Here is a 13,653-nt window from a genome sequence, read left to right as displayed (position 1 = left end):
GAAGAATAGAAACATTATGGATGGTGTGCTTAGCTTGCATGAAAGCTTACATGACACCAAGATCAGGAATAAAGATGGCATTATTCTTAAACTCGACTTTGAAAAAGTATATGATAAGATCAGTTGGGAATTTTTGTTTGACTGTCTAAAATAGAGGGGATTTTATGAGCAGTGGTGCTATTGGATCAAAGAAGTGGTCACAAGGGGTACACTTAGTGTGAAAGCCAACAACATGACAGGTCATTACTTCAAGAGTGGTAAAGGGGTGAGACAGGGTGATCCCCTGTTCCCCCTTCTTTTCAATATAGCTGCTGACACATTAGCTAAAATGATTGAGCAAGCTCAGGGGAATCAGCTGATTAAGGGTTTGGTTCCTGATTATGTCGAGAATGGGATCACCATATTACAGTACGCTGACGGCACTATCTTATGTCTGAATGATGAAGAGGAAAGTGCGAGGAACATGAAGTTGCTTCTCTATATGTATGAACAAATGTCTGGGCTGAAAATTAACTTCAAGAAAAGTGAAGTTCTAATGGTGTCCCAAGATGAACAGAAATCGCTATCTTATTCAGATGTGTTCAACTGCGCCACTGGAACTTGGCCGATTAAATATTTGGGAGTGCCAGTGTCTGGGTCTAGGCTGCATGTCCTAGACTGGCTAAAATTGGATGAAAAAATCTTGAAAATATTAGATGGCTGGCAAGGGAGCTCCCTGTCCATTGGGGGGAGGCTCACACTGATTAACTCACGTTTGAGCAGTATCCCTAGCTACAGCATGTCGATGTATCTTCTGCCAAAAATCATTTGCAAGAGAATAGATAAAACAAGGAGGAGATTTTTCTGGCAGGGGGGAGGCTTAAAAAGGAAGTATCATTTAGTCAAATGGGGGAAAATTAGCAGACCCAAAGAGAAAGGTGGTTTAGGCATCCATGACATTAGGAAGATGAATCAGAGTCTTTTGTGTAGATGGTGGTGGAAGTTAGAAAAGTGAGAAGGGATGTGGCAGAAAATTGTTGAAAAGAAGTATGTCAAACAAAACAGTATTGGAGTGGAAACCAAGCAATTCTCCAATTTGGAATGACTTGCTAAAAGTAAAAGAGATATATCTTAAGGGTAGAGTATTTAAGGTGGGGAATGGCAGACAAGTTGATTTCTGGAGAGATGGTGTGGAGCAGTTTCGCTGGAAGAGAACTTTCCTGAGTTGTTTGATATCTGCAACAATCAGTCTGGCTCAGTAGCTAATTTTGCTGGGAGAGGCTGGAGAATGACTTTCAGGAGATGGCTTGATGAGAGGCTGCAAGATCAGTTCCGCAGGTTGAGGGACATGCTGTCTACTGTAGCTTTGTCTAGTGACCTTGATAGCCCTGTTTGGGCCTGGGAGAAAAGTGGTGTCTTCTTGGTCAAGTTCACTTACTCTCATCTGTGCAACATGGAAGTTCCTGATCCTAATAAGAGGATTTGGAAAGCCAAGATACCCCTAAAAAAAATTTCATGTGGTTAAATCAACAGGAGGCCATTCTGACGAAGGACAACTTGATTAAAAAGAATTGGCACGGTGATGGAAGATGCAGCTTTTGTCAAGAACAGGAGTCTGCACTCCATCTGTTCTTTACTTGTCCTCTGGCTAAATATGTGTGGAGCCTAGTACGTTCTAGGAGCCAATTGCAGGCCGGGCTCTTTTGATCAGTTTTGGCTATGGGCAAAAGCTTTCTTACCTAATCACCATCACTTCCACATGGTGGGCTTGTCAGCAATCTATTGGGCCCTGTGGAAGTCGAGGAACTTAGTTTGCTTTGAACAAAAAAGAGTTAAATCCCCGACTGAGTTAGTTTGTTCGGCTTCTGCTTTTATTTCTTACTGGGCAGGATTACAGAAGACTGAAGGCCGCGAGCAACTGGAGGCTGGAGCTGAGGTCCTCAAGAATGTAGCTTTACATTTTCATCATGAAGGTTCGTCGCCAGGCAATGCGGGTGTGGTTCTGCTGCAGTGATCTCCCCAGAGCATGGAGGGTGGCATTTGGTCCGTGTGTATTTTGTTCCTGCTTATCAGTTCAGGAGGCTTTTTGCTCGCCCAGGGTGTGGAGCGAGGTTCGAGTAGGCGAGGATGCTCTCGTGTTTGCTTGAGGGTTTTTGGGAGTGTGTCTGTGTAGGCAACCACCAGTTGTCCCTTTCTTTTTCTTTTTGTGGATGCTAAAACTCGGTACTCTTACAAACTCTGTAATTTCGTTGCCTTGGTAATGAAATTTGGGCCGTTGCCCTTGTTGGAAAAAACTGTAGCGGCAGTTGTTTCATGTTCTATAGCAACCTCAAGTAAGTCTGGGAATTCTTGCCTGCCTTTGTATCTTGGAAAAGTGGCTAATTTTCATGTGCTTGAACTGATGAGATGATTCTCCCTCGTGTGTATATATGATGGTTAATTCCCCCCTTCCAACTTACATACTGGCAATCATCCAATGTATCAGTTAGCAATAGTAATATACTAGGGACATGTTTGTTTGCATTTGTTTTCTGCAGATTTGCAATGACCAAATAATTAAAATTAGTGATGCACAACGATAGAATTATCTGAAAACCCTGTCCAGATGTTTGGATATTCCACTGTGCATATAGGCGAAATCCAGACATGCTTTTCTCGTCGCGTCAAACCCAACAACTCCTTGTAGTCTGTTCTTCATGTCTACAGCAATCGCCCAGGCCTCCTTGTCCATTATGGGCCTGATTGGTTGGTTGCTGGCTTGTATCTCGGAGCCAGGCTCAGCTATGCAATAACAGTTTGATTGGTTACATGTATTTGTTCAGCCGGGCTATGGATAAAAATTGTTTGGTTGCCCGCACAAGAATATGGTGCATGATATAAAATATTATAAATAAGTATCATTATAATATTTATTTTATTTAAGTATGTTTTAATAGTTCTTAGTTACATCAATAAATCTTAATCACTTTTTAAAATACCAATATCACTTAATATAAGCTAATTTTTTTTCTAATACCATCATTAGCCAATAACTCCTGGCATCAAGCGAGCCTGGCTCGCTGGAAACGGACTTCGTCTGTGTTCCGGCGAAACCAGGCTCGCTGGTGCTTTGTGCATGCGCCAGGCCAGGCTCTGGACCGTCTGCAAGTAACCAAACAGCCGCAGGCTGCATGCTACGAGCCTGGCTCAAGTCAGGTACAACCAATGAACCAACCAATCGCCCACTGTCGATCTTGACCACGAAGCGAACAGTAGCATGCATCACCCAAGTTCATGCTAAGTGTGGGTTGACATATGCTGAGCCTCTTCGAGGGTGGCGCAAGCCTGCCTTCATGGTCCCGCTGCTTCGGGAGCAGCTCAAACTTGTGGGTCGTTGATGTCCATCTCGGATGACTGGATCTTGTGGTGGTACGGTGGCTCTCCCAAGGATCGTACACGGGGGCTAGTAGCCAGCCTGCTCCATGTGGCAGCCATGAAGCCATCTGGGATGTAGCAATTCTTGTAGATTATTGGGCAAGGCTTCCAGCGAAGCTGCTGCTTGCTTGACGTAGTTGATGCGATCTCTGACCACAGCAATGGCCAGAGAAAGCCGTGGATCGCCCCGGGGTGAAGCGTCTGACCGGAGAGGCGGTGGAAGCCGGATGTAGCCAAGCCTATGACTCTCTGTAACTTACTACGGGAGAAACCTCATTTGCCGAGTATCTAACACACTCGACAAAACAACGTAAGCACTCGGTAAAGAGGAAACGGCAAAGAAAGGGTTGGCAAAAACCTCTTTGCCGAATGTTTTTTGTCGGGCACTCGGCAAAGACTTTGCCAAGTGCCTAATTTTGCTCTCGGCAAAAAAATGGACGTGACGGCGGAAGAAACGGTGACGAACGTTTGCCGAGTGTCTGAGAGAAGCACTCAGCAAAGTGTATGTTTTTACCGAGTATACTAGATCAGCACTCGGCAAAGTGCACGTACATTTCGCAGCTAAATCTGTCCATGCATGCGTGCTACGAGGCAGCAGTGGCAGCAGTTTGTGCCTCCGGCTCGGTGCCGTTGGCGGCGGCCGCCGCCTCCTCCGCAGAGCAGATGGCCTCCAGGAGGTGGCACTGCGCCGTCTTGGTCCCGCCGTTCGCGGCGGCCTCCTCGACGGAGCGGATGGCCTCCCGGAGCTGGCGCTGGGCGGCGGCGCGCGACGGCGAGGCGATCATCGGGGTAGAGGTCGTGCACGGAGGTGGCGTTCTCGTTCAGCCTGCTCACCTTCTCCAGGCAGTCGATCTCCCGCGGCTCCACCAGCAGGCTGCTGTTGAGCCCGTCCTTCCACGCGATCAACTGCCAGCATTCATCATTGCATATATATAAATATAATTCGAAAGAGGAATCCATCAGTATAAAATCAGCTGATCATCAAGCAATCAATGGATCACTGCAGCACACAGTAATAACAAAAATGTTAATTACCTGCGCGGATCCCAGGGAGACAGGGAGTTGGTGCTGAAGAGCCTGGCCCCGTCGACGAGGCGGCTGTACCTCTGGAACGCGGCGGCGAAGCGCTTGTGCGACTGGAGCTGGGACCTGACCCTGACGGCCCGCCTGGTGACGATGGCCCTCCTGATCCCCCTGGCCACGGCGAGGTAGGCGTCGCAGACCACCCCGACGACCTCGATCCGGAAGGGTCTCCGCTGGGCGAACGAAAGAGCCGACGAAGTGCACAAGTGTTCGGCTACGCCTGTGAAGGAATAAAAGATCTTTTGCCAAGTGTCGGATTACGGGCACTCGGCAAAGGAAACTTTGTCGAGTGCTAGATCACGGACATTCGGTAAAGGGATCTTTGCCGAGTGCCAAAACACGAGCACTTGGCAAAGTTTTCTATTTTTTTATTTTTCAACGCGTCAGCGTGAACTGTTGAAATGTGGCAACCTTTGTCGAGTGTCCACACACTGGACACTTAGCAAAGACAATATTTACCGAGCGCTATTGTGTGACACTCGGCAAAACATATTTATTTTTTCCTTTTTCCACCTTTTTTCTGCTGCGATTCTAGATTACCTTGAACTACATATGCATGGCACATTCCTCGAATTGTTTGCTATATTTAGTCAATTTATTTCATTTGATTCAATTTCTTGGAATAATTCAAATTTGAATTGCAAGTCATTTAGAGAGTGGAAAAAATGAATTGAAAAATGATATTCATATTATTGAGCTTACTTTGATATCTTATCCATGAACAGATAAGAATTTCAAACATCTCATGTTCACAAAGCATGACCACAAACTTGGGGTCCGGTTGTTTTTAAATTGTATAAAAAGCAAATTTGGTCAGAAAATTATGAAACTTGCCCAGATATCATGATATCATATCTGGAGGCTGTGATAAAAATTTGATAAATTTTCGTAAAAGTTGTAACATACGATGCTTACAAACCGAAACATGTCCAAATAAATTTCATGATTTCATGTGAAGGCCAACTAGATGTCAAGCATCGTAGCTGACAAACTTTTATAAAATCTAGCCAAATTTTTATCACAGCCTCCACATATGATATCATGACATCTCGGCAAGTTTCATGATTTTCTAACCAAATTTACTTTTTATACAATTTAAAAACAACCGGACCCCAAGTTTGTGGTCATGCTTCGTGAACATCAGATGTTTGAAATTCTTGTCTATTCATGGATAAGGTGTCGAAGTAGGCTTAATAATATGAATATCATTTTTCGATTCATTTTTCTCCACAATTTGAATTACATGCAATTCAAATTTGAATTATTCCAAGAAATTCAATCAAATGAAATAAATTGACTAAATATAGCAAACAATTCGAGTAATGTGCCAAACTTGCATATGTAGTTCAAGGTAATATAGAATCACAATAGAAAAAGTTTGGGTGGATAAAGGAAAATAAATAAATATATTTTGCTGAGTGCCCAGAAAAAGCGCTTGGCAAATCACACATTTGCCGAGTGTCCTCGATACCGACACTCGGAAAGCTAACGACCGTTTGCTATCGTTCGCAGCTGACGGAGCTTTACCGAGTGTCTGTCTTTGCCGAGGGTAGGGTACTAGGCAAAATAGATTTTGCCGAGTGCTGCACTCGGCAAAGGTCTTATTCGCGGAGTGCCCGACAAAATGCTCTCGATAAAAATTTTGCACTCGGCAAAGGTGCCGTCTCCGGTAGTGACCAGAAGCAAATCGCAGAGCAGGATGTCCGGATGGAGGTTGACGAATCCCATGGGCCATGGCGCCGCCTTCTCCTGCGGAGGTCTCAGCATTTAGCCTCTTGCTGATATTTCTTGAAAGGAAAAAATCCGATTTATTACATCATCCAACAGAAGTCTGATTTTCAACTCTTAATTACAAAATCAAACACCAAGAACCATGCGGCTGTCAAAATCAGATAAATTTAACCTTTAAGTGGTTTCAAAGATGATTTTCCTTTTTTCTAAAAATTTAAAAGGTTCCAATTAACTTTGTACAATTCATAACTAATTCATTTTATATCAAATAAATATGAAATCAGACTATTTTTTCTAAAAATGCAACCAATATGTTAGTGCTTTATTTGAAGTTATTTGGATATAATTTATTCTTGTTCTTAGTGTTTTATTTGCTCTATTTGGAATACCAAAAAATAAGATCCAATAGGGCAATAACTACAAATAGAGCACCAGCCGATAGAATTTTTTTTAAAAGAAACTTGGTAGCGGTTTCATGTTTTTCTAACTTAAAATAAATGATTTATGAATTTACGCTGCCGTCAAATGGGCCGGGCCGCGAAATGGGGTAGAGTAGGCAGGCCGGCCTGGGAAAGGTAGTGCCCTTCACCCACTCTTGCTTGAGCAAACCGGGCAATCAGCAGCCGCAGCTCGCGTCGGCCTTCTCCAGTTCTCCTGCTGGTGCGCGGCGATGCCGAACGCGGGGCTGCGCGCGTACCGCGAGGTGCTGCGCCTGGTGCGGCGGCTGCCGGCGGAGACGCGGCCCTACTACGCCAAGTACGCCCGCGAGAACTTCGTCAACTACCGCGACCTCTCGGCCGACGACGACCTCGCCGCCCTCCTCCGCCGCGCCTACACCCACTCGTCATGGGTCCTCTCCAAGGTAGTACGGCCGCTTCGTTCTCAACCTTGCTTGATTGCTTGCTTGCGTCCAAGTCTACCGCGACCGAGCTGTCTTCTAAGCAAGCGACGCTGGCCTGGCTGCCTTGCAGTACTCGATCGACGCGGAGAAGGCGGCGGCGCGGCTCAAGGCTCTCGGCGACGGCCACGGCCACGGCCACGCCGGGCGGTGACGCGCGCAAGGTGTTCGACCATATGCCGCTCTACGCCTGAGGCTTCAGTTTAGCGTTGACTTTGTGCTTGGTTTGGCAGGCACTTGAATTACTCCGTCTTGAATAAGTTTGTTTGAAGGTTTTGGTTGCTTTTAAGTTCTATGGCCCGATGCACACAGAAATTTGTCTTTGTCTGTCTGCCCCTTCTCAATTCAATTCAACTTTGCCCGGCTTCAAGTTGGCATCTTTATTTCCTTGTGAGTGGTATTAGACCAAAGACCCCTTCGGCCCTGCTTTAATTGAAAGCAAAGAACATTTTGCTGGGGTTGCCAGCTTACATGAAAGGTTCAACAGTATCAGCAGAAGCTGAAGAAGCGAAACCTAGCATGTAGTAGGTTCGACAGACCACGCTCAAAACTCTCTCTAAAAGAAACAGCAAGAGCTGTAAAGCCAACAAAGAAGCGGGAAAGTTGAGCGGTCAGGCCACCGTCAAGCCAAATGCTGTCGCAGCTTCTGCACCTCCGCAGCCACCTTCAGCTGCCCCTCCTCTTGTGTAGTGGTGCCCGACGCTGCATACAGCATATGATACGATACAGTACTAACATCAGCGGAGGCAACAACTATGTTATTGAAAACAAAGTTATTTCTAATGAGCTACAGGCTCCAGGTGATACAACCAAGAATAAAAGCAAAGAATTTCCTATCTTTCTTGCACACACCCTCCAACCCCCTCTCCTGGAAGTCTGATACACTTCTCAACAAAGGCCACCCGTGAACATCTGTGAAAACCACCAAGTGAACCATTGCCATTGCGCATCTGAAGAGGATGTGGTCAGTTGTTTCCACTTGACCGCACATTTTGCAGGCAGCCGATCCCGACCAATTTCTTCGAGCTAGTTGCTCTGCTGGCTATATTTTATCGTTACAAGCCTGCCACAAGAAAATCTTTATCTTCAGTGGGAGTTTGGCCCCCAGATATCCATCATCCAAGTGTTGATCACTCCAGGGAAAGTCAGCTCTCTATAGAGCGATGACGTTGAGAAGTTTCCATCTTTTTCCAGAGCCCACCGTGCTGAATCAGGCTCTTCTAATAACGCGACGACACTCAGCAGTGTTGTTAATTCTTCCCACTCCATCACGTCTATCTCTTGAAAATTTCTTTTGAAAGTCAGGTTAATTTCTCCGCTCCCAAGAGCCTCAGCGACCGAGCAACCTTGTTGGTTTGATATCGCAAAAAGATTGGAAAATTGTATTTTTAGTGGGCAGATGCCCAACCAGACATCTTTCCAAAACCTTGCCTTTTTGCCATTGTTTACTATATGAGCCAGCCCTCTAAGACCATCTCCAGCAGTATCCCCCATCCCACACTTTATCTCAAAATATAGGAGTGTAGCCACCGTTCATTGCTCCAGCAGGTCCCCCATAGCTCCTCCCAAAACCCGAGATCCTCCCAACGTTGCCCAAACCTACGGGTTTCCCAGATTCTCCCATCCAATCTCCCATCCGAAGTAGCCAACCACAAAGTGCCACGCGGCAGTGGGCCCCGTTGGCTGAGCGTGCGTCGAGGTCGGGTGCGGCGGAGGTCGTCGGGGTGGCGGCCGAGCTCGAGCTCGAGGTCGGGGGCGGCGGAGCTCGGCGGGGTGGTGGCTCGAGCTCGTCGTGGCGGCGCCGGGGCGGCGGCGCTCGTCAGGCGGCGCTCGTCGGGACGGCTCGGGGTGGCGTGGATGGATGGGGGTCGGATTTACGAGCCACTGCTGGGAACCATGTTGTGGATGGGGGAGAGATAAGGTGGGGCCCACGCCCATTTGCCCCAATATGGGTGATTTGAAGGGCAACGTTGCTGGAGATGGTCTAAGACAACCCTCTCCTGCTTCTTGGAGTCCTTTCCAAAATTGTGAAGCCCCCATAGGAGCAGCTAAAGAAGCCCTTCTCACCCAGATATTTTGCCCGAAGGAGGCTGCAACATAAGTTCTCCTGTCTACTCTCGAGTTTGAAGATCCACTTAGCTAACAAGCACTTGTTCATCACTCTAGTGTCAGTGATGCCCAAACCTCCATCATCTTTTGGTGTTGCAATCATCTCCCATCTAGCCATGTGGTATTTCTTTTTCAAGTTGGGTCCATGCCAAAAGAAATCTCCTCTAGTAGTCTCCATCTTATGATGAATCTCTCCTTGGAGAAGGTACATACCCATTGTGTATGTTGGGATCAAGCTCAAGCATGATTCTAGCAGGATCATTTTCCCACCTGACGATAGCGACACACTTTGCCAGGCTGGCAATCTTCTCTCTACCTTTTGGTGGACATAAGCCAGGTTGTGGGAAGACATGTGCCGATTATGTACCATCACTCCCAAATATTTGATTGGAAGGGTTCCAATATTGCAATTGAAAAGGTTTGAGAGTCTTTGTTGATCCTTAGCATCCATCCCCACTCCATAGACTTCACTCTTCTGGTAGATCTTCAGTCCTGATATGCTCTCAAAGCAATATAAAAGGATCTTTGCATTGATCAGGGTCTGATCCTCTGGCTCTAAGAACAAAACCGTGTGAAAGTGCATTTGGCCCCCTAAGTGGGTTTTGGTGTTGATGACATACAAAATTAAGGAGCTAATGAGTTTATCAAGTTTTGGACAGGTTAAAATTCAATAAAATGAAAAAGAGCAAGAAAATATGCCAAATTTGCTTAAAGGATGGTTTGGTCTTAAAAGAAGATCCTTACTTATTTTATATTTTGAATTTGAGTATAGGAAACACCGTACTATTAAGAGGGATGTGAATGGATATCATGAGGGTGTCAAAGTGCTTATTTGAGATGCTAACCATCAAGGAGAGGCACAAAATCACACACTTATGCGTCTAGTTTTGTCTGTTTCAGTGTGTGTCGGAAGTTCTGGCCCTAGGTCAGAAGTTCCGATATTTGTCGAAAGAAGCTGGATTCTTCTGATAAGGGATCCTCGGCCAGCTGTTTTAAAATTGTTAGATGTTCCTATCCTGTGTCGAAAGTTCCGACAATCACTTAATCAATGCAGTAACTGCTAGTTTTTGAGGCTTGGGTATTTATACTCCCTCAGCCCCCCTTCACTTGCCGCTGATCTAACCCGAGATAAACACCTCCAATAGCATGTACTACTCCTCCCCATATTTTTAGTTGATTTGAGTTAGGGCTTGAGTGAGAGCAAGATTGAGGTGTGAGACTCAACCTTTTAAGTGACAGGGCAGCCAAGTTCATCTCAAGAGCACTTCAACCATCTTCATCCTTTGATTCACGTTTGTTACTCTTGAATCTTGCTTCTAGACAGTTTGGTGTTGCCCGTGGAGCGTCCTCTCGTGTGTGTGCGCCCCGGGAAGTTTGTATTACCCTATCCTTTGTGGATTTCATAGTAAGTGACACAATCCTCCTTTGTGGTTGATTGAGTGAGGTAAAAGGTTAGTGGAAGACCCGACTCTTTGTGAGCTCCTCAACGGAGACGTAGCTTCCTTAGTGGAAGTGAACTTCGGAAACAAATCTCTTGTATCTTGTGGTTATTGCATTTATTTAATTTCTATTGACCTAGAGTTTGTTTTGTGCCAATCTACGTACTTTAGTTGTTCTGCTTGCAAAGATCACCTGCAGAAGTCTCCTAGTATTATTGTGCAACTTTTGATTCAGCTACGTTCTGCAGTTTCAAGTTTAAGTTTGAATTTTGTCTAAGAACTTTAGTTTTGTCGGAACTTCCTAGACAATGTCGGAAGTTCCAACATATTTAATTGCTGTGAAGAATTTTTTAGGTTTTTTAGGTACGCCTATTCACCCCCTCTAGGCAACATCAAGATCCTTTCAATTGGTATTAGAGCCTAATCTATTGATTTAGGCTTATATCAAGATGTCTATAGTTGGGGATGATGCCGACACCGCCGCAACCGTCGCTGCTCAAGTCGATGCTGGTACCGGATTAGATGGTATTGGAAATCCTTTCGGGAAAACAAGCCGTCCACTCTCCATTCATGACGCCGACTCAAGTTCAAGTGATGAAAGCGAGGGTAAAACTTCGGAAGCAAGAAGAAGGAGAAAAGAAAAGATGAAGGCTAAAATTGAGAAGAAGGGCAAGAAGTTGATGATGAAGCGAATTAAGCAAGAAAGCGAGAAGCTGTTATCGCCATAATTTGGCTGGGCCAGAAGGTGGGCCGCGAGCAAGATGAGTTCAAAGGATAATTGTAATGGGCTTGCAAATCGGCTCCTGCGCGGGCGGTTTAAGGCCAGGATTGGCCATCTATCTAGATAGGTGTGTGCGTTTAAGTTAGTTTAGAGATAGATAGTCAGGATTTGTGTCGTAGTCGGTTAGGATTGATTAGGAGAGGCAAGTCTTTGGACTATAATTATGTACCCTAGACTACGAATAAAAGCAATAACCATGCGCAAACAACTCTTGGCGCATCGCCACCCCTATTTTAGGGTTTCTCTCGGGTAAGTGCTATGCAGCCCTGATCACGGGGCAGCGTCGTTCCTACCTATTTATCTTTGTGTTTCTCGTACTGAAGCGTTGTTGATGGCTAGTAACACTAGTTATCTTAACTCTTATAGGGATGCATCGGCTTTTTCATACTGTATTCATGCATTGCTTGTCGCTCGTAATCGTTTAGCTATCCTCGTGCCCGATCTTGGGTGTAAGGGCAGCACCTTGCTCTGTTTCGATTAGTAGATCCAATCTGTTACGGTTAGTCTTTGTTCATCAAAGATTTAATTTAAAATCTACATAATTAGGCCCTTCACACGAGTTAAATGATCCGGCAGTGCGTTTGATGCTTCGTATTAACCTAAAGAGGGATTGTTCCGGGAATCGGCTTTCTGCTGGTTGTTTGGCCTCTGTTTAGATTGCTATTCTGTTATCTTTCGTATTTGTTAGGCTTAACTACGCGAAGGATGTTCCGGTGATGTGGTGAAAGCTTTAACCGTCGTAGATTGAATTAGCTTATTGATTACAGAGCAAGTTTATATTAGTATCAGATATACGCGCTTTGTCTAGTTATATAGATTCGATCTAATACCAGAAGACAATCGGCTCTTTACAGCCGATATCGGGGATCACCCGATGAGCCGATCACGGCTCGGACTAATATTTGAACGTGTCTGTGCATGCAGGAAACTAACTGAAATTACTTCTACACCTTCCTGATCGGGTACAAGGTCAGGTGGCACGCCTAGCAACCCAGACGCCAGGTCGTGTGCCGGATCCTGGGCCGTTGACCGAAGGACCGGGGCCCACCAGCAGTCCCGGGAGCCTCCCGGCTCCTCGTGTTGCCTGTCGCTGCTCGTCGGTGGGTTTTGACCGACAACAGAAGCATCCTTTCTTCGGGTTAAATCAAGTTCCTCGTAACTATACTTCATCTCAATATCCTACTTCTCAATTTCAATTGGTTCACTTAGGAAAACCTCCTTTCTTTGATGGGATGGATTATCCCAAGTGGTCTTATCATATGAAACACATCTCTACGGGCTTCACCCCTCTATTTGGGAAGTTGTGGTTGTATGTGTGACTCCTCCTACGAACTGCCGAACAAGCTCAAGACTATTTCCACAATGCGCAAGCCATGAGGGTCATCGCAAGTTCCCTTTGCGCCCAAGAATTAAAAAAATCCGCAATGTTGAAATAGCCAACAAAATTTGGGACACACTAAAAAAAGCTCATGAGGGAACCGATGAAGCTAGAGCACTTTGTCATGCATGCATGATGAAGAAACCGTGAGGCAAATGTATGATAGACTAATGGTCCTTATATCGGACATTAGATCTCTTGGAAGCATGGAATGGGAAGATCACAAGGTGACAAAGAAGTTGCTCAGAGCCTTCACGCCAAGGAACCTACTCTTGCAACAATAATTAGAAGAGATACCAAATTCAAGGTCAAGACACCTAATCAACTTCTTGGTGAAATCCTCCATCAAGAGTTGGTTGAGAGGGATGTGGCCAAATCACTTAGTCACAAAGTGAACAAGAATGTAGCACTCAATGCTAGCTCAAGTGATAAGGTTGAATCAAGTCCTAAGGCTCTAAGTTAAGAAAGAAATATTCAAGTGATGAAGGATCCACCGATGTAGAGATGGCCTTGGTATTGAGAAACTTCAAGAAGTTCATGAAGAAGAAGTACTACAAGAAAGGTGGTGATGACAAGAGGAAGCCATCACAAAGAAGATATTATGAGTGCAAAGAAGTGGTTCACTACATTGCTAATTGCCAACAATTGAAGACCAAAGAAAAGGAAGAGAAGAGGTACAAGGAGAAGACAAGGACTACAAGAAGAAATATCAAGGGCATGCTCATGTTGGTCAAGAGTGGGAGTCTAGTCATGAAGACTCCAACCATTAAGGTATGACAACTATAGCCATACCAAAGAATTCAAGGAAACTCTTCAACAACATTTCTGACGATGAAGATGA

The 13,653-nt window shown here is 45.3% G+C and overlaps 1 protein-coding gene across 1 annotated transcript; it reads left to right on the top strand.

The window, feature by feature from the left end:
* The first annotated feature begins 6,806 nt into the window (after positions 1-6,806).
* On the top strand, positions 6,807-7,492 carry LOC112882623 (LYR motif-containing protein At3g19508). The gene is made up of 2 exons (XM_025947714.1): positions 6,807-7,069; positions 7,179-7,492. Exons 1-2 carry the CDS (start codon positions 6,878-6,880, stop codon positions 7,257-7,259), a joined length of 273 nt encoding a protein of 90 aa, XP_025803499.1. The 5' UTR covers positions 6,807-6,877; the 3' UTR covers positions 7,260-7,492.
* The last annotated feature ends 6,161 nt before the right edge of the window (positions 7,493-13,653 follow it).

Source organism: Panicum hallii, chromosome 2 (genome assembly GCF_002211085.1).
Source record: "Panicum hallii strain FIL2 chromosome 2, PHallii_v3.1, whole genome shotgun sequence".
NCBI classification, from domain to species: Eukaryota; Viridiplantae; Streptophyta; class Magnoliopsida; order Poales; family Poaceae; genus Panicum; species Panicum hallii.
Note: the sequence above shows the minus strand (reverse complement) of the source record. Positions and strands in the feature narration are given on the sequence as shown.